At 46.0% G+C, this 22,729-nt stretch overlaps 1 protein-coding gene across 1 annotated transcript in view; it reads left to right on the top strand.

Annotated features, from left to right (window-relative positions):
- Positions 1 to 22,729, top strand: part of OBSCN (obscurin, cytoskeletal calmodulin and titin-interacting RhoGEF) — a 247,659-nt gene that overhangs the window by 207,905 nt on the left and 17,025 nt on the right. Inside the window, exons 92-106 of the mRNA XM_059729369.1 lie at positions 2,096 to 2,381; positions 4,906 to 5,038; positions 5,761 to 5,894; positions 6,217 to 6,329; positions 7,138 to 7,306; positions 8,063 to 8,144; positions 9,364 to 9,564; positions 10,511 to 10,571; positions 13,407 to 13,484; positions 13,610 to 13,782; positions 15,506 to 15,532; positions 15,793 to 15,945; positions 16,871 to 16,916; positions 17,631 to 17,708; positions 18,405 to 22,149. Of these exons, the coding sequence (XP_059585352.1) occupies positions 2,096 to 2,381; positions 4,906 to 5,038; positions 5,761 to 5,894; positions 6,217 to 6,329; positions 7,138 to 7,306; positions 8,063 to 8,144; positions 9,364 to 9,564; positions 10,511 to 10,571; positions 13,407 to 13,484; positions 13,610 to 13,782; positions 15,506 to 15,532; positions 15,793 to 15,945; positions 16,871 to 16,916; positions 17,631 to 17,708; positions 18,405 to 22,149 (5,479 nt within the window). The remainder of the gene's footprint in view (positions 1 to 2,095; positions 2,382 to 4,905; positions 5,039 to 5,760; positions 5,895 to 6,216; positions 6,330 to 7,137; positions 7,307 to 8,062; positions 8,145 to 9,363; positions 9,565 to 10,510; positions 10,572 to 13,406; positions 13,485 to 13,609; positions 13,783 to 15,505; positions 15,533 to 15,792; positions 15,946 to 16,870; positions 16,917 to 17,630; positions 17,709 to 18,404; positions 22,150 to 22,729) is intronic.

The raw sequence follows: 22,729 nt of genomic DNA, 5'->3' as shown, positions 1-22,729 counted from the left end.
TCTGTGAGATGGGAAGGGAGCAAAATAAAACCCAAATCTCCATTGTTTTATTTCTTCCAATGGATATCAAATGAAGACTGTCAGCGTTCCTGAGCAAACCTAAAAACAGTGACACATTGGTTGAGGGAAATAAAGCAATTTTACATGGGTGGAAACAGATTTCCATTTCCAACTGTGGTTTGTTATGAGCAGGGATCCTGGTTTTCTCCGATTTAAAAAAAAAAAAAATCCCCAATTTTCAGATTTAAAAAAGTAACCCCAAATCCACATTTTTCCATGATTAAAATGAAACATCACTACCTATGTATCTATATATTAGTGGCATTTAATTTTAATCACAGAAAAATGTGGATTTGGGGTTGCTTTTTTTCATGCAAAAAATAGGGAATGTTTTTAAATCAGAGAAACTCAGAATCCCTGATTATGATGGATAATGCAATGGGAAGAAAATATCCCATAGAGTCTCTTTAACATCCTTTTTTCACACACAACTCATAGTTTCATAGTAGCTAGGGTCAGGAGGGACCTGAACAGATCATCTAGCCTGACCCCCTGCCACCGGCAGGAATGAATGCTGGGTTCACAAGACCCCAGACAGGTGATCGTCCAACCTCCTCTTGAATTTGCCCAAGGTAGGGGCGAGGACCACTTCCCTGGGAAGTTGGTTCCAGATTTTGGCCACCCTAACTGTAAAATATTGCCTTCTGATCTCCAGCGTTAACCTATTCTCCATCAGCTTATGACCATTGCTCCTCGTCACCCCAGGCGGTGCTGGGGAGAAAAGGGCTCTGCCTATTTGCTGTTGATCCCCCTTGATTAGCTTGTAGGCAGCCACCAGGTTCCCCCTCAGCCTCCTCTTGCTGAGGCTGGACAGGTTCAGGTCCCTCAGTCTCTCCTCGTAGGGCCTGTCCTGCTGCCTTCTCACCAAGTGGGTGGCCCTCCTCTGCACCCTCTCCAGGCTGGCCACATCCCTCCTGAAGTGCGGTGCCCAGTACTGGACGCAGTACTCCAACTGCAGCCTGACCAAAGTCGCATAGAGGGGGAGGATCACCTCTCTGGACCGGCTTGAGATGCACCTCTGGATGCACGACCAGGTCTGGCTGGCCTTGCTGGCTGCGGTCTGGCATTGGCAGCTCATGTTCATCTTGAAGTCAATAATGACTAAAAGGAGGAATCACTTTTCCTACTTCGTACACAAGTGCTGCTTGCTCATCTTAGAAATGCAGAACTCCAGACTCTTGGTTCAGAGATGATACCTTTTGTTGGACCAACTAGGAAATCACAAAAAAAAGGATTGTTTGCTCTTCTTATTCACCCTGCTCTGGAAAGCAATCATTGCACACTACTGTCCTGCCTAATATATAAAATATACCTAATAACAAAAAAAAGACAACCCTCAGCTGTTTATCATGGTTTATCTCAGAGTTTCTTTCCAGTTTTCCTCTGACTAGAGCTAAGAGAAATGTGATATCATCTAAAGATCAGTATGCAGGGGTTTAGGTTGTAGCCGTGTTGGTCTAAGGATATAGGCAGGATATAACCTTGTCTGCCAAAGATCAGTATGTTGGTTTAGGGGACAGCTCCACCTGCCCCCCAGGCTTCCCCCTCTCTCTATCGGATGGACCTCTGACATAGACAAAAGCCCATGTCCCTCTCGTTGCACAAGTCCATCTGTTACTCTGCTCCCCCATCCACTTCCCCTTGGGCAAGAAGCAAGTAGTTATGTTTCACTTCAAATAGTAGCATCCTTGGCCAGGTACCATCCTTGGCCAGGTACCATGTCAGCAAAGGAGATCACCACCGAGCTGAGGTACCCAACCATAGGTTTTAAGTTGAGTTATGAGGTTGGTCATGTCCCTTCCAGCGTGTCAGCAGCACCACGGGGCATGTCTGGTGAGAAGGCATGAATGCATATAGCATGGTAAGCCACTGACAGCAGAATGAGAGTTTGTGCAGAGTGGCTGATCACAGGATGTCTCATTCTGGAGATGAATGGTCACACGTCAGCCTCCTCTTCAAGGAGTAAATGGATGGCGAGTGTTTGTTGAGGGTGCTGTGGGTGGATTGTCGCTGACTTTTCATTTGTGCTCTGAAGAGAGAAAAGCTATTCTTCTTGTCTGTAGGAGAGGCCTCCCCACAGTCAAAGCTGGAGAATTCGGTCCGGGCCTCACTTGAGCGTGCAGATAAGGAGATAAAGACGGCTCTGAAGAAACTCGTGGGTGCCACGGTACCGCGTTCAACTCTTCCTCCAAGTGCAGAAACAGAGGCTGATCATCTTGGTGTTCTTGAAGCTGCACCTTCTGACCATTCAGATCAAGAAACTAGGCCTCCCGTGATAGTTCATGAAGCTGGGACTCAAACCCAACGTGCTGGCGGGCACGGTAGGTCGGAAGTGAGGTTAGAAAATTTCCCCTGGATATCAAGAGAGACAAAAATGTTGCACGTAACAAAAATGAAGCTCTTCCCAGCTCGGTGTTTCTTTGTGTTCTAAGGAGAGAAGGATGCACGATTTCAACACCACAGTGCATGGGTTAGTCCACACTGAGGGCTTTGTTTCAGACCGTTCTGAAAAAATGAAGCATTTGCAAAATTTGGATCTGAAACAGGGTTTGAACTTTGAGTGCCCCGAAAGTTTAGGGATGAAGGATAGTTCTCTAGCTGAGACTTTAGTTTGGGACATCTTGGCTCTTTTAAGCGTACATTGGACCTGGATGTGTCATTGGTGTTTTTTACTATGAGTCATACATAAAACAGTGATTTAAGCCTCTCTACTTGACACCCCTTGCTTAGGTGCCACAGACCAGCTAGGCTATGTAGGCATGATGGGTTCACTTGCATTTGATTGACATAATACAATCTTGGGCATTTTTTTTTTATTAGTAAAAAGAATGCCCTGCATACCTAGAGCTGATATACGTCTTGCAGAAAGCACAGGAGCTTTCATGTTTGTGTTACTCTGTGTTGTTTAAAAAACTATGGAAAGGTTGGTCGATATTACAGCCTTTCCATTTTGTACCTTCGCTTACCACCAGGAGAGCCGTTTGGTCTAGCCTGTCCTTGTTTCGTGTCTAGTTGTACTCACTGTCCTTAGTCCAAAGTGATCTTAAAGGGACACTGTCCAGTAGCCATCAGCTCGTTAACGAGAATGCAAACATTTCAGGTCATTAGAAAAACAAACAAAACAAATTACATGAAATGCTTGGGTTTGTAAGACTTTCCTGTGCCGTCTTGCAACCCCAAAACGGTGCTATCCTATCAAAGCACAAGAACCAAAAGGTACCTATTGATATACAGCAAGAGAAACAGAGTCGCTTAGTGCCTCAGTGGTACCTAAAGGAAAACAAGAAAGCCAGTTGCTTAAAAAAATAGATGAAAACTTAAATGAGATGTTTCTGAAATTGTTTCTATCTAAATGATTTAAGGCACTCTTAGCCTGAGCAGGTGTTCTTAACAAACAGGGGTTTGTTAACTTGACAAGTGTCCCTTTGATTACTTAAGTTCAAGTAAGAACAAGAAAGCAAATATTTCAACGCAGTGGCGATAAGAATATATTGAGTGAATCTCCGGCTCTTCTGTGAGGCCCTGGTCTTTTATTAGATTGTCTTTTATAGTCTGGTAAAGCTGCCCCATTAGCTCTTAGCATGCCAGGGGGGGTCACGTGTCTTTATACCAGAAACCGTGACTAAGGATCCCCTACCCATGCTATCAAACGGTGGCACCTAACTCTTTTGGCAGACGTGTACATGTACCCTGTACCCTGCGACTTCCTCTGCCCAATCTGCTGTCCTCTGCTCCCAGCATTGTGCTCTCAGCCCACCCTGCTGCTCTGCTTTCTGCTTCCTGCCCTATCTGCTGCTGTGCTGTCTGTCCCCTTCCTGATCTGCTGTGTTCACACACAGGCTGCCCATGCCACTGGTGGCACATGTGCCATAAGTTGATTATCCATGCCATCAAAAACAGCTTTCTGAAAAAGAGCACCCCTGCTATAAAAAAAGAGTTGGACGCATTGTTTCCATTGTTTTGCTCCTTTCTTATTTGGAAGATGACAACCTAAGAGATAATCGTGACAGTATTTATCACATGGCTCTTGTTGGAATAGTACCATCAAGCCTGTTTTTGAGCCTAGAAGTGTATAATGCACACACACATACTCACTCACTCACTCACTCACACTCACTTTCATTTCATAACACTTTTTGACCAAAATGCTGGACCAGCTTCCATTCCCACCCACAGCAAAGTTTACTGAACTTCCACTAAAGTCAATGGAATTGCACCACTATAAAGGTGCGCTATTGGTCTAGATCATTTTTTCAGTAACATCACCTAATGGGACCTGATTTTGATCTCACTCACCCTGGTTTTACATCAGCCTAGAGCCCTACTGACTTCTTTGAACCTACCTCTGACTTGCAGCGATCGGAGTTGAGAACTGGTCCAATAATTCGGTGTGCCTTAGGAATCAACGCACTGACATTTATCATTGGAGCCAAAAAGTTGGCATTTCACTAAATCTACAACCTGGAGGTCTAACGCTGTCCCGCATGATATTGTTTTAACTTGTCCGCTTCATGCTGACTGGCCTTTCTTTTTTTTTTTTATTCCTATTTAAATGTTGTTTGTGTCATTCCTATTCATGTCTGGGTATTTCCTCATCAAATGAACCCTTTTGTACAGTCTGCAGTGTTCTAACATTGATCCTTGTGTTTTAATTCAAGTCCCTTTGTTGAATGTGTTCTTCTGAAAAGGCTCAAATTCCCCTCTTGGCTAGGATGGCTCAACCCCATCGAGATGAGAGGGGTTGTTCAGGTAGAACTCAGCAGAAACCGACCCCAGAGCTGCCCTCTTGCTTTCAGTCTCGCCGTGCTATGCAACTAGTCTCACAGGTCCTGTTTCCACTGCCAGTTGAACAGCAGGACGGCACTGGGACGATTCCAGATGAGAAACCAAGTGAACCAAAGCCTAGTCCCGCTGCTCCCCAACGAGAGACAACCGCTGGAGCCACAGGCAGTCAGGAGCGCACTGTTCCCATTACCAGGTAACTGCAAGTGTCATGGTACTAGGTGCGTTGAATGGAATTTGGACGGTACCAGTCTTTACCATGGAGAAAAGCTGCCTTGCAATCTTTAATATAAGCAGCTGGTAACTTGAATCAACTTTAGCGAGTGCAACATTAGCCCTAGCACGTTGTGCTTGCTTATCTCATGCAGGCAGAAGAGACTGAAGAGATCCAGCACGGTGAGAGTAAGTCATTAGTCAAATGCAAGTAATCCAAATGAAAACGGCATCACACTTAAGCAAGCCTTGATTTCTCTGTCTGCTTAAATGTCCAGAAGAACAGATGTAATCCTAAGGGTCTGTATTAGCTCTACGGTTGAAAGTGCATCATAATAATTCATTGCATTCATATTTACAGTCACTGGCATATTGTAGGAAGAACCGAGTAGATCAGAGTTTCAAAAGCACATCTACATTATAGCTGGCCATCGTCCTATCAGGGACAAAAAAACCCAGGTTTTTTTTCATTATTTAAATCCTAAAATGTTCCTGATTTGTTCCTAAATGTTCCTAAAATGTTCCTGAATAGCACCTGGCCCTTGATTGCAGTGTATGAGGATGCTTTATAACTAGACAAAATGAGCAATGATGTATTCACTGTGAGAGATAATGAGCAGCAAGTATTGGAGAAGGCGGTGTTCAAGTACTTACTGTTATAAAATAGCTCCTACTTGACTCTATCTCTTGGTCTACCCAAAAAAGGACACCGGCCAGGGATGGAGCAGACTCGTATAGGAGAGAAGGGGCAGATGTGCTCTGGGATGTCCAGAGTGAAATTTATATTGAGACCACGGAAAGAACGTGCGTGTACAAGACCGAGGAGAAGGCTGCAACAAGTAAGAAACTGCATTGCCTCTTCTTTCTCTCCGCCTCTGTGTTTGTCTCCTTGGCTGGCTAGGTGCCATGCTTGCAAGCAGAAAGGCCTGAGTGTCAAAAGCCCATGAAAACCCCCCCAGACACAATCTTTTTTTAAAATGTCTTGATTTGTTAAGCCAATCTGACAATTTTTGGCTTACCATTTTTGGACATTGTGGCAGTACTGGAATTTTCTTTCCAGCAACCTGAAAAATGGAACCATAGCTCCCATCCGTGTATCCATGACACAGTCATGATGACACAGTTGTCCTCTCATTGCAGTGGTGTCTCCTGTCCCCCCAGGCCCACCGTATATGCAAGTGACCATAGAAGATGTGCAGGTTCGGGATGGGGACCTGGCCAAGTTCCAGGCAGTTATTGAAGGAAAGCCCCAGCCGACTGTTTCATGGTACAAGGTAGGTGCAAGATGCTCCCAATACTGGACATGCAGCATCCAAGGAGAGCAACAAATATCCTAGAAGCTAGAAAACATCAGGCACGGGTGGGGACTATGGTGGGATATAACAAGATCAAATGGCTTCTTGTACTTCTGGCTGGAGCTCATTTGTGGGCGAAGCGAAGAAGTTCTGTTAAAACTTCTGACAATGTCAATTAAAGAGCAGAACGAACTGGAGAAAATGTAGGACTATGGGGCTAACCCAGCTGGGCAGTATCTAGTACACGTGGTCCAGTATCCTGTCTCCAGCAAGGGTTAGTGCTGGTTGCTTCAGAGGAAAGTGCCGGCGTTAGACAAATATAGGATGCCTGGTCCATAGACAATGGGAGGTTTCTTCCTATGTCCTGTCAGGTAGAGGATTGATTTATAAGTGCTATTAGCATTAACAATGCAATGCGATAGGATTCTCATGAATATGTGAGAAGCGAGATTTTAATTTCATTTCAAGATTCAGTCTCATGAATATGTGAGAAGCAAGATTTGAGGGGAGAAGTGATGTCTTTTATGGACCAGCTGTATAGTTGGGAGGGATGGTAGGAAAACTTTTAGGCAGAACATGCCCTTCCTAGGTCTGCAAAAGAAGCAGATTTTTAACTGTTTTAGTGGTGTTTATCTAAGACTGTGTCTGCTTCTTTCCCAGACCTGAGCGAAAGGCATTTTGTACTGGGAAACTTAGCCAATATATTGTTAAAGCTAAATCCTCATGCTGTAGCAATACTTATTTCCGTCTTGGATTGCTATGCCAAAGGATTGTCTCATTTTTCCAGGATAATTCCTTGTTGACAGACAGCAGCAGGATCCATCAAGTGAAGGAAGGCACAACCTATTCCTTGATCCTAGACAGTGCTGCCCTTGAAGATCGTGGTGTCTATACCTGCATTGCCAAAAATGCAGGCGGGGAGGTCTTGTGCAAAGCAGAGCTCATTGTGCATGAGGGTAACTTAACTCCTTGGTTTTGCTGGGTTGACCCCTTGGCTACTGCATTTGTCGCATGTCTTCCCCTTACAGCAGCAATGCTATATATATTTTTTGGCTTCTGGAAATGTGCACGCATATTGTCAGTACTGTTGGCTCAGAAGTCAGAGAAGGTGCTCTCAAGAGCCCTATGCAATGACCTCTTTTTTTCCCCTGGTGGTACTTGTATAGAAATGAGCAGTTTCTAAACTACCAGGTACTTTCTTCTACTGCAGGAATCAGCCACCACATTGAAAATGGCATTTTTTTAAGAATCCAGCGCAATGTGCAGGGTTTGCTGAAATGATCGGGAAGGAAGTGCCATGGGAAATCAGTGGGCAGATGATTTTTATAGGGAAGCACAAACCAGTAGTAGTTAGAGGCATAAGGAGATTGCTTAATATACTTTATTTTGAGCTAATGATGACAACAGGCAAATTACAGCACTGGTAGAGAGGATGCCATTAAGAACTCAGGGATAAATCCTCAGCGGGTTGTAAACTTGATCCTGGTACATTAGTCTAACTATGGCAAGTCATATCATTGGAAGACGTACTTCTCAAGGGTACCTGGTGTCCACCATCATCAGCCCTCCTTGACTAATTCGAAACAGGTGCTAGTAAAGGGAATTGTCCTGATTTCCCCTCCCAGAACATCATTGTGACAGCTTTGCATCTCATTGCCATGGTTTTCTGGCCCTGCTATTAAAACTCCTGATTTTCTCTTTTGTTCCCAAAGTCAAGAAAGATGAAGTGGAAAAGAAGAAAAGCACCCGGAGAAAACTCCATTCCTTCTATGAGGTTAAGCAGGAGATAGGAAGGTAAATGTGATTTTTCCCTGTAGAGAAACGTGCAGGTGCCTGTCTGGTTGTTCTTGATGTGTAGAGAACTACAGTACCACGATAGTGACAGGGTGAGCAGAAACTTCAAGAAAAAGCATGTCTTTCCCTGATTTCCAGCTAGTGCATGGAACAGAAGAAGGCGAATCCTGTATTTTGCAAGCAGGAGGGTGTCTAGGGGGCAACCATCAACTGCAGTTATATCTACTCCACATCCCTGGCTAGGGATGCTCTTGATCATTCTCTGCACACCTACTCCTGCTCGTAGGTGTCAGACCAAGGAACAAGTGTGCAAAGCCACTCTGCATTGCCACTGCCACCTTTCTTGAAATCACTGTCTGGCACAGTTGCAACTGCTTCCCTTGCACTTGCAGGTTTGGAGTCTAGCAAGCAGGAAACAGTGGGTGTTCAAAAGCAGGTTTCCCTGGGAGCACAAAGAACCGGATTTAGGCATGCCCTCAGAGCACAGACAGTAAGGGCCACATTGCACCCGTCTGAGTATTGCAACTGAGAGAAAGTAGCTGCACAGGCCATATTGTGCTCTACATTTCTGTAATCAGACTAACGTTTCCTTACTCTTCTGCGTGTGATGAATCAGTGGCTATCTATGAACATATAGACACAAAGGGTGCCTGTAGGCATGCTGCGGGGCTGCTCCGACACGCTGTAATTACAGCACATCAGAGCAGACTTGACTAATCGAGTCTGCTGGAGCGTGGTACTTACTACACCAAACCCAGCCTCTGCGTCTCGTGCATTCGCATCCCTGTGCTTCAGCGTGGCAGCAGGGGCACTTTCACAAGCCATTTTGACGTGTAGAGACACTGATACACAAGACACTGCAGTGCTTTAATTAGAGCGGCTCTCAGAGCCTCTCTAATTAAAGTGCCCACCACCACCCCCGAAGCAAAGCGCCCAAAGTCTGTTCACAGGGCTCTAACCTGTGGTCTCCAGTACAGACCCATATTATTCGAGTTAAAGGAGTAACCTAGCAGTACGGAGAGCCAGCCAGTAGAAGGAGTCATGATTTCACCGGTAGTAAAGTCAGATCGGGGTGTAATGCTGCCTTTCAGCTGCCAGTGGTGGGAAAGTCTTTCAGAGAGGGGATTGCAGAGGGAAACACGAAAGCGTTGCACACCTGCCATGCAGGTGGGCTTGGAGGGAAACCTCCACGGCCTGTATATTTCTTTTTTGCATGCAGGGGCTGTTTCAGCTTTGTGAAGCGAGTTGTGCACAAAGGAAACAGAGTCTCCTGTGCAGCAAAGTTCATGCCTTTGCGAAGCAAAACCAAGGCTCGAGCCTACCAGGAGAGGGACATCCTGGCCATGCTTTCCCACGACAAAGTCACCCGGCTGCTGGATCAGTTTGAAACGAGGAAAACCTTAGTTCTGATTTTGGAGCTGTATCCTTTCCTGCACTGCTTTGTCACAGCCAAACCTGGGAAATGTTAGGGAGGTCCCACCTAACAATATAAGTAACCATTTAGTTTCAGCCTGAGATAAAAACACATTTCCTCTGCACTGGAGTGCAACATCAGTGCGTTCAAGACTGTGAAGTGCTCATTCAGATACTAGCGAGCACTGTCTAAATACTATGGATGAATGGATGGATTGAGCCAATGACTGTCAGCAACGCTAATTCAGAAAAATACCTGTTGTTGATACGAATAAACTCTGGTTGACTGTATAATGTCAAAGCTTTTTCCTGAAATTTAGGAAAGACATTATGGTCTATAACAGTGGTTAGCAACCTTTTCCAGCTGCAGGCTGCAATAACCCACCTTGGGTCAGAAGTAGTTGGGCAGGTGGGTGCTAGGACATCCCATACTTGGTGCTTCTCTCCATGGTGGTGAGGTCAGAGCTCCCACCAAGTCTGAATGCCACCAAGTCCCACGTCCAGAGGCCAGATTCAATGGCTCTGTTGGCTGGATGTGGCCCACAGGGCAGGAGTTACTCAACCCCTGACCCAGAGGATGAGTAGCTGGCAAGTGAAAGTGAAAAATGGTGAGAAGTATCCAAGCATGGTGACCAAAGGATGAATTTTAGCACATGCATCTTGTTATTTCCATTTCTCATTTCCGAGGAGCAAAGTTTTATAGCACTTTGGTTTCTCGACACTTTAGAGAGGGGAAATGGCCCTTGATGCTTCTGATTTGAGAAGAGGGGTGGGGGGAAGTTATCAGATGCCCGGCCTTTGTGTAAAACAGAGAACTTTGAACAGAGCCTTGCCAAAGAGAGGCTGCCATGTGAGATCTATATGTTTTGCTTTCCAAGGATTTGATTGGTTGCACAATGTTATGAAATAACAAGAAAAACATCAGCCTTTTTTTCCTTGACGTCACTGCTTAGATGCTCCAGTGAGGAGCTCCTGGACCGGTTATTCAGGAAGAGTGTTGTGACTGAAGCAGAGGTAACACGTCCCTCTCATTTATAATTCCAAAATAGAAATGTAAAATCATAGAAAAGAAGGGCTGGAAGGGCCCTCCAGAGGTCATCTAGCCCAGCCCCCTGCTCGAGGCAAGATTGTTTCTGTCTGAACCATCCCAGACAAGTGTTTAACTAACTCAGTGGCTCTCAAACTTTTTAAGTTCAAGTCCCACCTTGTAAAATGCCAGCCCTTACCTTTTATGTATTTCTTGACTACAGAAAACCAGTAGAGCAGATCTTCTGTTGCAGAGAACTCAGAAAGCCCACAATGGGGCAGAATGGGTGCATATACACGTACTAATTTTCTGACAGTTAAGTCAGCCTAACTTTTTCAAGTCAGTTTAACTCTCAGAGCATACACACGTATGTGGAGCAGAATGGACTTAAATGCAGTGCAAGATAATACACCTCTGAGGTGTATTATCTTGAGCTGCATTAGTTAATACTGCTGTGTATCACAAGATGGCTGCCACCATGTCAAGGAGCTGTACGTGCATATGCACTGACGTGGCACAACTTAAGTTGACTAAGTTAAGTCACCTTATTTTAAGTCGACTTAGATGTGTGTGCACACACAATGTTTTTGCCACTATGGATTCCTCTTTGAAATCTCTGGATTTATCTTTTGAATTATTCTGTAGGTTGTTTACAAACCTAATGTTGCACGGCACCCTGCTGCACCCTTAAAAGGATCCTGTGTCATCCGGTTGAGAATCACCAGTCTAACCTGCTCCTATATACTTCAGAAACAAACCCTCCTGCGCAACAACTAGGCTTTGCACGCATCTACATGTTATGCGACATTGCCGTAGGAGTGCGTTGCGTCACTGTAGTGATGAGCTATGGTGATGTAGCAACCACACATGTCTACACATCACCAACAGCTACTTCACTATAGCAGTGTGCTCACTATGGCAAAACAGTGGCTAAAAATCTCTGTGTGCTGCACGTACGACGTAGTATGGTCTGTTACTGTGCCATGCATTAGTACTTCCACTTCCAAAAAGAAGTACTAGAGCATGGTGCAGTAACAACATAGGGAGATGTGTAGATGAGCCAATAATGTCTGAAACATCAAAAATATCCCTTAATCCCAAGAACACCCTCACCCAAGTAGAGCATGGGGACAAGGGCATTCTCAATGCCCTGCTGCTATAAAGACAGGAATAGTCTGTTAAAATACACTTGAGATCCAAAAAAAAGGACCAGGTATAAATTTCTTTGTCTTCTACAGAATGTAGAGTCTAGGTACAGTCCCTTTAAATACAGGAAATAGCTCTGAATTAGAACAGAACAAGCTTTCTAGAATCATAGAAAATTAGGATTGGAAGGGAGGTCATTTGTCAAGAGGTCATCTAGTCAAACACCCTGCAACGCTACCGCCTGGGGACTGTCTGGCTAAGCAGGAGCTCTGAAGAAAAAGACCTGGGGGTTACAGTGGACAATAAGATGGATATGAGTCAGCAGTGTGCCCTTGTTCCCAAGAAGGCTAACGACATCCTGGGCTGCATTGGTAGGAGCGTTGCCAGTAGGTCAAGGGAAGTGATTCTTCCCCTATTCTGCACTGACGAGACCACATCTGATGTTCTGTGTGCAGTTTTGGGCCCCCTGCTATAGAAAGGGTGTGGACTAGTTGGAGAGAGTCTAGCAAAGAGCAATGAAAAAGATTTGGGAGCTGGGGCACATGATTTATGAGGAGAGGCAGAGGAAATTGGGCTTATTCAGCGTGGGGAACAGAAGACCGAGGGGGATTGAATAGCAGCCTTCACCTCCCTCAGGGGATTGAAAAGAGGATGGAGCTGGGCTGTTCTCAGTGGGGGCAGATGGCAGGACAAGGAGCAGTGGGCTCAAGCTGCAGCAAGGGAAGTTGAGGTTGAATATTAGGAAAATATTTCTCACTAGGAGGGTGGTGAAGCTCTGGGTGGTTACCCAGAGAGGTGGTGGACTCGCCATCCTTGGAGGTGTTTAATCCCGGCTAGACAAAGCCGTGGCTGGGATGATGTAGTTGGGCTGGTCCTGCTTTGAGCAGGGGTTGGACTAGATGTGATCTCCTGAGCTCCCTTCCAGCCCTCATTGTCTATGATTTGCAAAGATGAACCCTCAACTTTTTGCATTCCAATAAAAGTTTTTTCTCAAAAAACTGTGGGCAGGACTGGGATGGGCTCAGCTGCGTGGGGCGGGTGGTGGCAGCTCAGGGGGGAGGGGCAGTGCTGGGAATTATGGCTATGCGGGGGCTAAGGTGAATTTTGGGGTGGCTGTAGGCCCACCAACTCCCCCCAGCACGGCCCCTGCTCCTCACCCTGCCTGTGAACAGAGATAGTGCCCTATTCGTTTTTTCCAGCCCCTTATCACTCATGGAAGAAGAGGCCTCAAAACTTCTGTTTTAGAGCCCAAATTTCTTGCCTTACATTACCTATATTTATTCTCTTGGGGGAAACATCAAATAAAACTGAAAACTGGTTTTCTAAACTGAAATCCTCCTCCAAAGTGAAATTTTACTCATATTAGGATCTGTCCCTGGTCTAAACATGGTTTTCTAAAGCCATAACTCCTAAATATATGAAACAAGCTCCAATGTGGAAGAAGCTATTTAGTAGATGTGTTTAGATTTGGTATTCTAATATACGGTTCGCTCTCTCCTTTCGCTCACAGTGGGTTCCCTTCAAAAGTTTATTCTGATTCTTGAGGTAGTACCAGTGCCTGCCTTATGCCTCATTTTGCCTATAGAGAATGTAACTGGAACTGATGATCCCCTGATGGCAGAATTAGCTTTTTAAGTAGACCCCTTATATCACTCAAATACATTTTTAATTTTTAGGTTAAATTGTATATCAAGCAACTTTTGGAAGGAATCCAGTATCTCCATGACAACAATATCCTTCACTTGGACATTAAGGTAATATGCCAAGGAGAACCTATTTTATATTAATTATTGACGTTCTTTATTCACATATATTTACTTTATATCTACAAACATAGCCCTTTACAAGCAAATGTTCTCCACCTTTTCTGACTCATTAGCCTGCAAATATCCTGATGGTTTATCCCGAAAGAGATGACATTAAGATCTGTGACTTTGGATTTGCTCAAGTGATAAATCCGGCTGAGCCTCAGTTCAGCAAATACGGGTCCCCGGAGTTTGTCGCCCCAGAAATTCTCTCTCAGTCACCGGTGTCAAAAGCAACAGATATCTGGTAAAGTTCTTCCCTTTTTTGCAAGAGCTCTAGCACCAAACTTTGGGGATTCAGAATAAACTGATTGATTCATTAGGATTTTACAAAGTGGCATGTATATACAGTCCATGGTGTGTGCACTGTAACTTTCTGTATATTTTTGCACCGGAAGGGCCTTATCTAGCCTAAAGGCCAGATCCTGTTCTACCTATCACGTGTCTAAAGGAACTTATGTGCCTCAGGGCGATCCTATTCAACCCTGCTCAAGTTCCTGAAAAATGCACCTACATTGTAACGTGCCTTAAGACTATGACTAGGTCACAAAGTGCATTTCAGGCCTTCCTCCTTTATAAATATTAAGAAAGGGGAAAAAAGATCCCTCCGCCCATTTTCTTTTATATTCTTTAAATGGTGCAAAAAATTGTCCTAGATTAGAATATCAAAGCAAAAAATCCTGGAATAGCCTGGGACTAAAGCAATAGAACAATTGGATTTTCCTTTCGAGAAACCAAGGTCCTTTTTACACATTAATTTTAGGCAGCTCCTAGAAACTCTTAACCCCTGGCTTGTCCACACATTAGCACCTGAAATTAGTTTTAAATACCCTTTAGGCAGCTTAAAGTTATGCCGTTCCAGGGCAGCTTTATCTGTGATCCATGTTACCTGGCTCATGTTCCATTAATATGTGGCCGCTCCACACAGAGGAGCTGCCCAAATTGCGGTCCTCCAGCATCCCAGGATGCAGTGTCTCCTCTTCCACCCTCCTGTTCTGTATGGACAAACTTTCTACCCCCTGAACTCTACTGCCGAGTAGAGTGATTTTGGCACCAAGTAGGGATGGTTTTTGCACCACGGCAATTCTCCCTCTGTCCCCCCAGAGCTGTGACCTTCCCACCCCCAGGGGTAAATGGCCGGCAGAGAACATGCCAGCTAGCCAGGTTACAGGGCATTGATGGGTCCAGAAGTGGGGTCTATGTGGGTGGGGAGCAAACAAGGTAGGGGGCTGGATTGGATCCCCATGAGCTGGGCTTTCTTTCCCAGGATGGGGGCAGTAGCTCCCCCAGAAGCACCTTCCCCCACTGCTCCCTGCTCCCATCCACCCTAGGAAGCACGACCAGCACCTCCCACACTCCAATCCCAAATCCCAATTCATGAAAACATGAGACTTCCTTTCATTTACTTCCTTTTTATTTCTTTTAAATTCTTTTTTTTTTTTACTTATTTTTATTTTATCCTCCACTGGCTGACTTCCTTCATTTCACCACCCTTCCCCCACCCCATTTCCTTTCCACTTCCATTTCATTATCTACCCCATCCCATTAACTCTCCGCCTCCCAGTTTCATGTTCCTGCTCCCCTCCACCTACCCCGCCGCCAACACATCTCTCTCACCCTGCACCTAAAGCAGAGCGAGAAGCCTGTCCTGGCTCACCAGCTCCTTGCAGCAACTCACGCACAGCTCCTTGTCCTGCCCCTGCTCACCAGGCCTCTAGTGGCAAGTCACAGCCATGGAGGTGGGGGACAGTCAGGGAAGGTTTTTAGCCATAAGGTGTGACTGCTTCAGACTCGAGCTAGCACTAACACCGATCAACATTTGAGCAGCTCAAAGTGCAACGTGTAACCAGGCCTGATAGGAGATCCTACTATACAGTTGTGTGGATTACTGTCAACTGGCTAGGGTATATCAAGGTTGGGGCAGGAACAAGAATAACTGCTTAACACTAGTGTGTTTTTTGTCTCACCAGGGCTCTTGGAGTCATCACCTATTTAAGGTAAGTAGCTATAATTTACAGGCTGTCTTCACAAATCCTTCATCCCTCATTTGTAAAGTGGGCCTAAATGACAGTCCAAATGGCTTGCAGTCTAAAAGTGCAAGCATGACTCATTGACGCATCAGTCCGTTGGTCCAAGTCAACCACACATTTTGAAAGCTTTAATCATACATTTAAGTTTGGGGGCTTGGGTAGCAATAAAATGCTGAAAAAAAAAAATCACATCTTTTATATTGTTCTTATTCTGTTGAAATAATAAGCTTAACCTGCAAATCTCCTTTTGCTGGTGAAAACGACCAAGCCACCCTTCTAAATATCCAGAATGGGACAATTTCATGGAATATCCCCGATTTTCTCCACCTAAGTGAAGAAGCAAAGGATTTTGTCAAACGGATCCTACAACAATCTCCGGAGTGAGTGCATTTCCACTGTTTTTCCTGAATAATATTGCCCCAGCTATGTGCCTGGAGGCAGTGGCAGTGCTCAGCTAGTCAGACCTACATCCACACTGATAAGAAACCATTCAGATCAGGCGGCCAGTTATTGTCTCAGGCTTTCACCTTTAAAGACACCCTGGTTTGAATCCATCATTATATATAACACCCAGAAAACCCCAGAGTTTGACTGAAAGACAAGAATACATAGACTCCAGCAACCAAAGGGACCACTGATGGTCTTACTTGGACATCCAAACCTGCTGCGCTGAGGAGGGTCATATAAGAGCCTAAATGCAACAGTGCAGTCAATGCATGAATTAGGCTGCACCACATATGGCACAAAGATAATACAAAGTCAAGAGTGTGATGTACATACTATTTTGCTTCACTTCCCATCTCAGCCTGCTCAGTTCCTCAGCTCTTTAGTCTTGAGTCACCCTACGAGCTAGTCATGCAGATGACGTAAGTCAGAGTCACGGCTTGAGGGTGCCCTTCACTTCCAGTAAGTCAGTCTCCCTTCCTAGATGCATTAGTCATTTCTTTTTGGCAAACACTGTATTTCAGAGAACTTCCACCTTCACCTCCAGTGAAGGCAGCCGAAAGATAACCTTCTCCAGTAGGAGGGCCATCCTTCAGGCCCATACAGGACTGTGGTCCCACAGCCCTGGCATAAGGGGCTAACATACCATAGACTAAAAGAAAAGACCTGTTTTCCAGGAAGCTTGGATTTAAAAGATACTTCTGTCTTAACTGTTCAGCTTAACTGGACCAAACAGCAGCTGGTTGGTAATGACCACTTTCTATCTGTGTGACTGCCCCAGGCAAATGCACGCAGTAGAGTCTTGCTGATGGTATATAAAGTGACTTATTGGTAACTTCAGTTATCCTTGTCCATTTTCAGGGCCAGACCGAGTGCTTTGGAGTGTCTCTCCCACAGCTGGTTCACGGTGAGTTTGCTCTGCTCAGCAGCCGTTTCCTCCTGTCCTAAACGTAGGATCACAGGAAAGCCGGGCTGGAAGGGACCTCACCAGGTCATCTAGTCCAGCCCCTGCTCAAGGCAGGATCATCCCTTGCTAAAGCACTTCACCAAGTGTCTAACCTGCTCTTGAAAACTTCCAAAAATGGAGATCCCCAAATTTCTAGCTAACCTATTCCTATGCTTTACCACCCTCATAATAAGAAAGTCCCTCCTACTTAGTCAGCTGGCTCCTTTACTTCACATCTTGAGGATACAAGAACATCTAACATCTATGAATCTATGATACTTCATACCCAAGAGTGTTTGGGCCTTGTCCATAAACATGCACCGTGGTATCTTTTCTTTTCAAAACTTGCCAAGACCTTTCATTAACATGAATAGACCTGACATATCTGCCTTAAAAGGAGGCTAGGTCCTTTTGGCTGGGGCTTTGTAGAAATGAAAGTTCGTCTTCAGCCAACTGGGACCACTCATAAAGGAAAACAGTCACATGGGGGAAAGAATCAGATCAATGGGAAATTTGATGGGAGACTGAGTAAAAATTAGGGTCGAATTTGGCCCCTTGCAGCTGAGCACGTCCTTGAATTGAAGAATGCCCTATCCCTTGGGGTGGGAAATCTCTAACCAACTCCTCCTCCTATGTTAGGATTTGGTAAGGAATATATATTTTTTTTCTTTTCAGCATAATCTCCCATTTGAAGACGCTCACTTTATTGATACAAAGCAGCTCAAATTCATTGTGGCTCGAAGCAAGTGGCAGGTCAGCAGGCATTGCTCTGTTTTACTCTTTCTGTCTAGCTATATTTTTTTGACTGAAACCAGTCAACATTAGATGAACAGAGGTTTAGGAAGGGTTGGGCACAAGATTGAAATAGGTGGCACGATGGTCCTCTGTATGAGAGGCAGAGAAGTGGGAGTGAGTGGAGCGGGACAGTTTTTGAAGGTGTTGAAGTGTCCTTTGGGGAGCCTGCTTTTGTTTCATACCCTATGGGTTTTACTCTAAACTGCCCTGAACCTTTTCTGGATAGGGCAGCATATAAAACTAATAAGCACAGAAAGTGTCCAGGCTCAGAACAAGCGGGTGGCCCATCTCACCTTCTATGCTACAGCTTCTGGCATTGCAAGAGGGGACCGCTATTTGGGACATTTAGTAAAGATGCTTGAATCTGAGAGTGCCGGTGACTTCTGAATTCTCCTCGCAGCTGAGTCAATTAGGAAACCCTTCACTGCACTCAGTATGGTTTCATTTGTTGTAAATTTGAAGATAATCGGGTCCAGAATGAACTGATGAGACCTAAATCAACTCTACTGAAATGCATAGCGAGCATATGCTATGCAATTCTGCTGTGTGTTGCTTTCCAGCAGATATAAAATGTGTGTGTGTGTGTGTGTGTGTATTTATACCATGCTCATCACTATGTTCCCATGTAGTGATGCATTTTTTTTCCTTATTCAGCGCTCCCTCATGTGCTATAAATCTGTACTGGTAATGAGATCCATCCCAGAAATCCTAAAGAGGACCCATGAAAACACCTCTCTTGGCATCTCCCGACACCTTTTAGAAGAGAGCAGCTCCACCAGTACTAGCGGTTCCTCGTCAGACAATGAGAACTCATCCTTCGCCAAGAGAAGGCACTTTGGCTCTACCCCAGAATTGCACTTGTCTGTGTTTGATGTACCGAGTTATAAAGAACCTCCCACGAAGCCACCTCAAGAGAAACAAGCCAAGGCCTTAGAGCCTCCAGTAAAACCCATGAGACGGAAATACGCCTTAATGAAGAATGAACTGGATGATAAGTCACCTACGGAAAGCAGAGAAGTAATACTAGATGCCTCAGCTCAGAAGGGAGAAGAGATTTGTCCTGAAGTCAAAAATGAACAAACAGACCAGTCTCAAGAACAAGTTGCAGAAAAGCCTTTAGTGGCGAAGGCAGAAACCGTCATCGAGGGAGCTGACTTAGCCTCACAAAAAGAAAAGGCAGATGCAACACTACCTGAAAAAGAGCAACTTGACAAAGGTGGTGATGGAGGAGGAAAACCCACTTTGTGCGTCCCGAGACAGAGCATAATTAAAAGCACGTTCTACAGCCAAGCGTCTGAGCTACCAGCCAAGGGGTCTATCTCACCGGGAAGCGACCTCAGAAAGCATCTGGAGAGAGCAAGACGGACCTACAGGAAAGCAGGGTATTCAAAAGTACCTCTCAGCGGCCTTCGTGAACCCCTCCTAGAACACTTTGAACTGGAAGAAGAAGAGAGGCTATCGGGCGATGAAGACTATGGGAAGCACAGAGAAGGTCTGACCAAATCAGCTTCCTTCGATACTGCAAGGAAACCACCCCACCCCACCTTCAGTGTTTCCAGAAGAAGCCGTTCCCTGGACGATTACAGATTGAGAGCCTTCAGGCTATCCAAGGAAGACAGCATTAAGGAAGAAGAGGGAGATCAGGCTGCACAGGAGGGTGGTCCAAGACCGGCTCATGAGCAGGACACTTCTGCTGACAGCAGCGAGGTGCATGCAGAAGAGCTTTCCAGGGAGGAGGACACTAGCAAGGCTAGAAAGGATCATTTAGAAGAAGAGCCTGGTCCTTCCGCACCACGTGAAGAGGTCCGACGTTCAAGTCTACCTGCTCAACCATCAGAGAGAGATTTAGTCTCAGCTCACGAGAGTGAAACAGAGGAGCACCCGAAGCCACAACCTTCTGCTTATAGTCATGAGGCTTCTGCTGATCTGGAAGGCAAAAGCCTGATTTTAATAGCTCAGCAATCGGATGTAACCTCATCATTGGCCTATAAGCCTGCAAGTGTGCAGTTAAAACCTTCCATTCCCAGTGGTCTAGAGTCCACTGTTGTGGGGGGTGAAGGCCCCATTTTGATTGTTCCTCAATCAGAGGCGGCCCCTACATCAGCCCACGAGAGGGAAAGAGGGGAACATTTACTTGAGAAGCCAAAGCCTTATGTTCACCATGCTGAAGAGCATGCCCAGATGGAGGGTGAAAGCCCAGTTCATCAGGCTATTGCCCCAGTCTCAGTCCATAAGGACGAAAGCCGGGAGCACTTACATGGGAAACCTCCTGATCACCAGGATGCAACGTCCACTCCCGCGGACTGTAAAAGCCCTGTTCTTGCAACAGTCCCAGAGCCAGAAACTGCTCCACGCTCAGTTTGTGAGCCAGAAAGCCAGGGACATTTAGAGCCCGAGGCTTTTGGCCGCCACAGCCCAGCATCCGCTCATCTAGCAAGCGAGCACCCAGCTGTCCTGGCAGCCCCAGCACCAGGAATTACCTCCCATTCAGTTTGCAAGACTGAAAGCCAGGAATATGTTGAGCGCAAGGCTTCTAATTACCCCAGCCAGGCATCCACTGTCCTTGCCGGTGAACATCCAGCTGTTGCACGAGTCCTGCCACTGGAAACTGCCTTGCAGTCTGCATGGGAGGCTGCAAGTCCAGAACATTTGGCGCGTGCACAAGCAGAGGGGCAGGCGCCCATGATCCCAGTGGCCGAGCACCCAGCTGGTCCAGCAGTGCCACAAACTGAAGTTGCCTCGTGTTTGGCTGGTGAGCATGAAATCCAGAAACATGTAGATCACCGTGCCCTGGCATCCACTGTTGCAGCAAGCAAACGCCCCCCTGTTCCAGGGGTTAGGCCGCTGGAAACTGCCCCCCTGTCCGCCGTTGAGACCGACATCCAGGAACTCCTTGCTCTCGAGGCTTCTTCTGATCGCCCCGGTGCAGCATCCGCTCTTCTGGGAGGTGAACGCCCAGCAGCTCTAGGACTCACGCCACTGGAGGGTGCCCTGCATTCAGTTTGTGAGCGTGAAAGCCCGAAGCATCTCGAATGCAAGGCCTTTGATAGTAGCCCAGCATCCACTGTCCCAGCAAGTGAGCAAGTGACAGTCCCACCACTACAGACTGCTTTGCCTTCAGTGTGTGAGCATGAACACAAGGAGCACTTAGAGTACCACAGTGGAGCAGCATCTGTTGCCCTGGATCAGGAGCCCCCAGCTGTCCCAGCACCAGAAACTGCCCCTGAGTCAGTCTCTGCAGGTGAATGCCAGAAGCAACAGGAGCCGCTGGTTTTGGGGGAGATGGGATCAGCCATCCTGGAAAGCGTAAGCCCAGTTATGGGAGAGACTGTCCCCACTTCCAGCGGTGAGGATAAAAGCCAGAAATATTTGCATCTGAAGCCTTTGGTTTACAGCGAGGTGGAGTCTGCCGTATTGGAAGACTTGGTGGACAAGATGGTTGGCCTGTCCGAAGAGATGAGCGTTTTGGCAGAGACTGTTTCTAGTCAAGAGGGATCAATAAAGCTAGTCCCCCCTCCAAAGGAAATGTTTTACCATGGGCCAGCCGGCCAAGCAGTAGATGGACGTGCCATGCATTTCGTGCCACCAGATGAAAAAGAAGACATCATTTACCTGGATGATATTGCGGATGATATGACATTATTACCCGCGGTGAAAGATGAATCGACGAAGCCAGTGGTGTTGGGTGAAGGGACTGAAGAAGAGATGGTTCCTCATGAGTGTGAAGATCTGGAGGATTTAGCAGTCGAGAGCCTTGCTTCCAGCCAACACAGCGATTCCCAGTCTGATAGTTCAGGTTCTGTAAAAATATCCGCTTATATCGCCCATATAAAGGAAAGGAGTATACACTCTGAAGTTTCCTTGGTGAAAATCAAGGACCTCTCAGAAGACATGTCTAATTTTGGTGGTGAGATTTCAAAATTCGACATATCGGAGGTTGAGCCAGCATATTTAAACCTATCAGATCTGTATGACATTGTATATTTTCCATTTGAATTCATGAGCTTCAGGAAACCCACGCCCAAGCTACCCAGTAAAAGAGTAATGCGACTAGGGGACAAGTTACCTCCTGGGTACTTGCATAAAGATAAAAGGTTGTGTGTTCGAGAGGACAATTCCCAGAATGCCAGACACAACCTTTTGGAAATTTCCGAAGATGCAGGGAAAGGGTTGGAGAGCCACGTGGCAGGCAAATCCCAGCCAGTCTCCCTAAAGGGCTCAAGTGGCAAACAGAGGAGCTCCATGCACAGCAAGCCAGGCCTGTCCAAGCCCTACGGCAGGTCACACTCGGTGGAGCAGTCAGTGGAGCAGAGTCTGAGGAATAAAGTAAAAGCTTCTGTTGCCCATATTTCAAGAATCCTGAAGGGGAAACCGGCCCCTGAGCAAGAAATAGAGGAAGGTAAAAATCTCATTCTGTGTTTAAATGGGCTGATATAACTGGGTCCTTTTGACCCTTGCTTTTCCTTGCTCCCTGTGCTCTCTTATTTGCATCAGCTTATACATTACACCTGTGAGCTAAATTAGGGCATGCAGATATTTCCTGGGAGAGACTATAAGTGCTCATCCAGTTCAGCCCTTGCCCAGAGGCAGGATCAAGTTAAACCCTCCCTGGCAGATGTTTTGCAAACTTCTGTAAAACACACCTGTAATGACAGAGGGTTCAATCCTTCCTGCAACTCCTGCTCCGGGGCTCAACTCTCCTTATAATTAACAGCTTTTCCTAAGTGATCTTCTCTTCAAATGAAGCTGAGCCCTTCTTGTCCTGCCCTTAGTACGCACGGAGAAGAATTGGTCCCCACTTTCCTATAGCAACCTTTGCACCCTTCAATCTTCTCTTTTCTAGACTAAACAAACCCAGTTTCTTCAATATTTCCTCTTAGGTTAGGGGCGAGCAATTATTTCGGGTGGAGGGCTGCATACTGAGTTTTGGCAAGCCATCGAGGGCTGCATGACAGGCAGCCAGGGGTAGATAAATATTC

Source organism: Alligator mississippiensis, chromosome 5, assembly GCF_030867095.1.
Source record: "Alligator mississippiensis isolate rAllMis1 chromosome 5, rAllMis1, whole genome shotgun sequence".
NCBI classification, from domain to species: Eukaryota; Metazoa; Chordata; order Crocodylia; family Alligatoridae; genus Alligator; species Alligator mississippiensis.
This window is presented reverse-complemented; position numbering and strand designations above follow the sequence as displayed.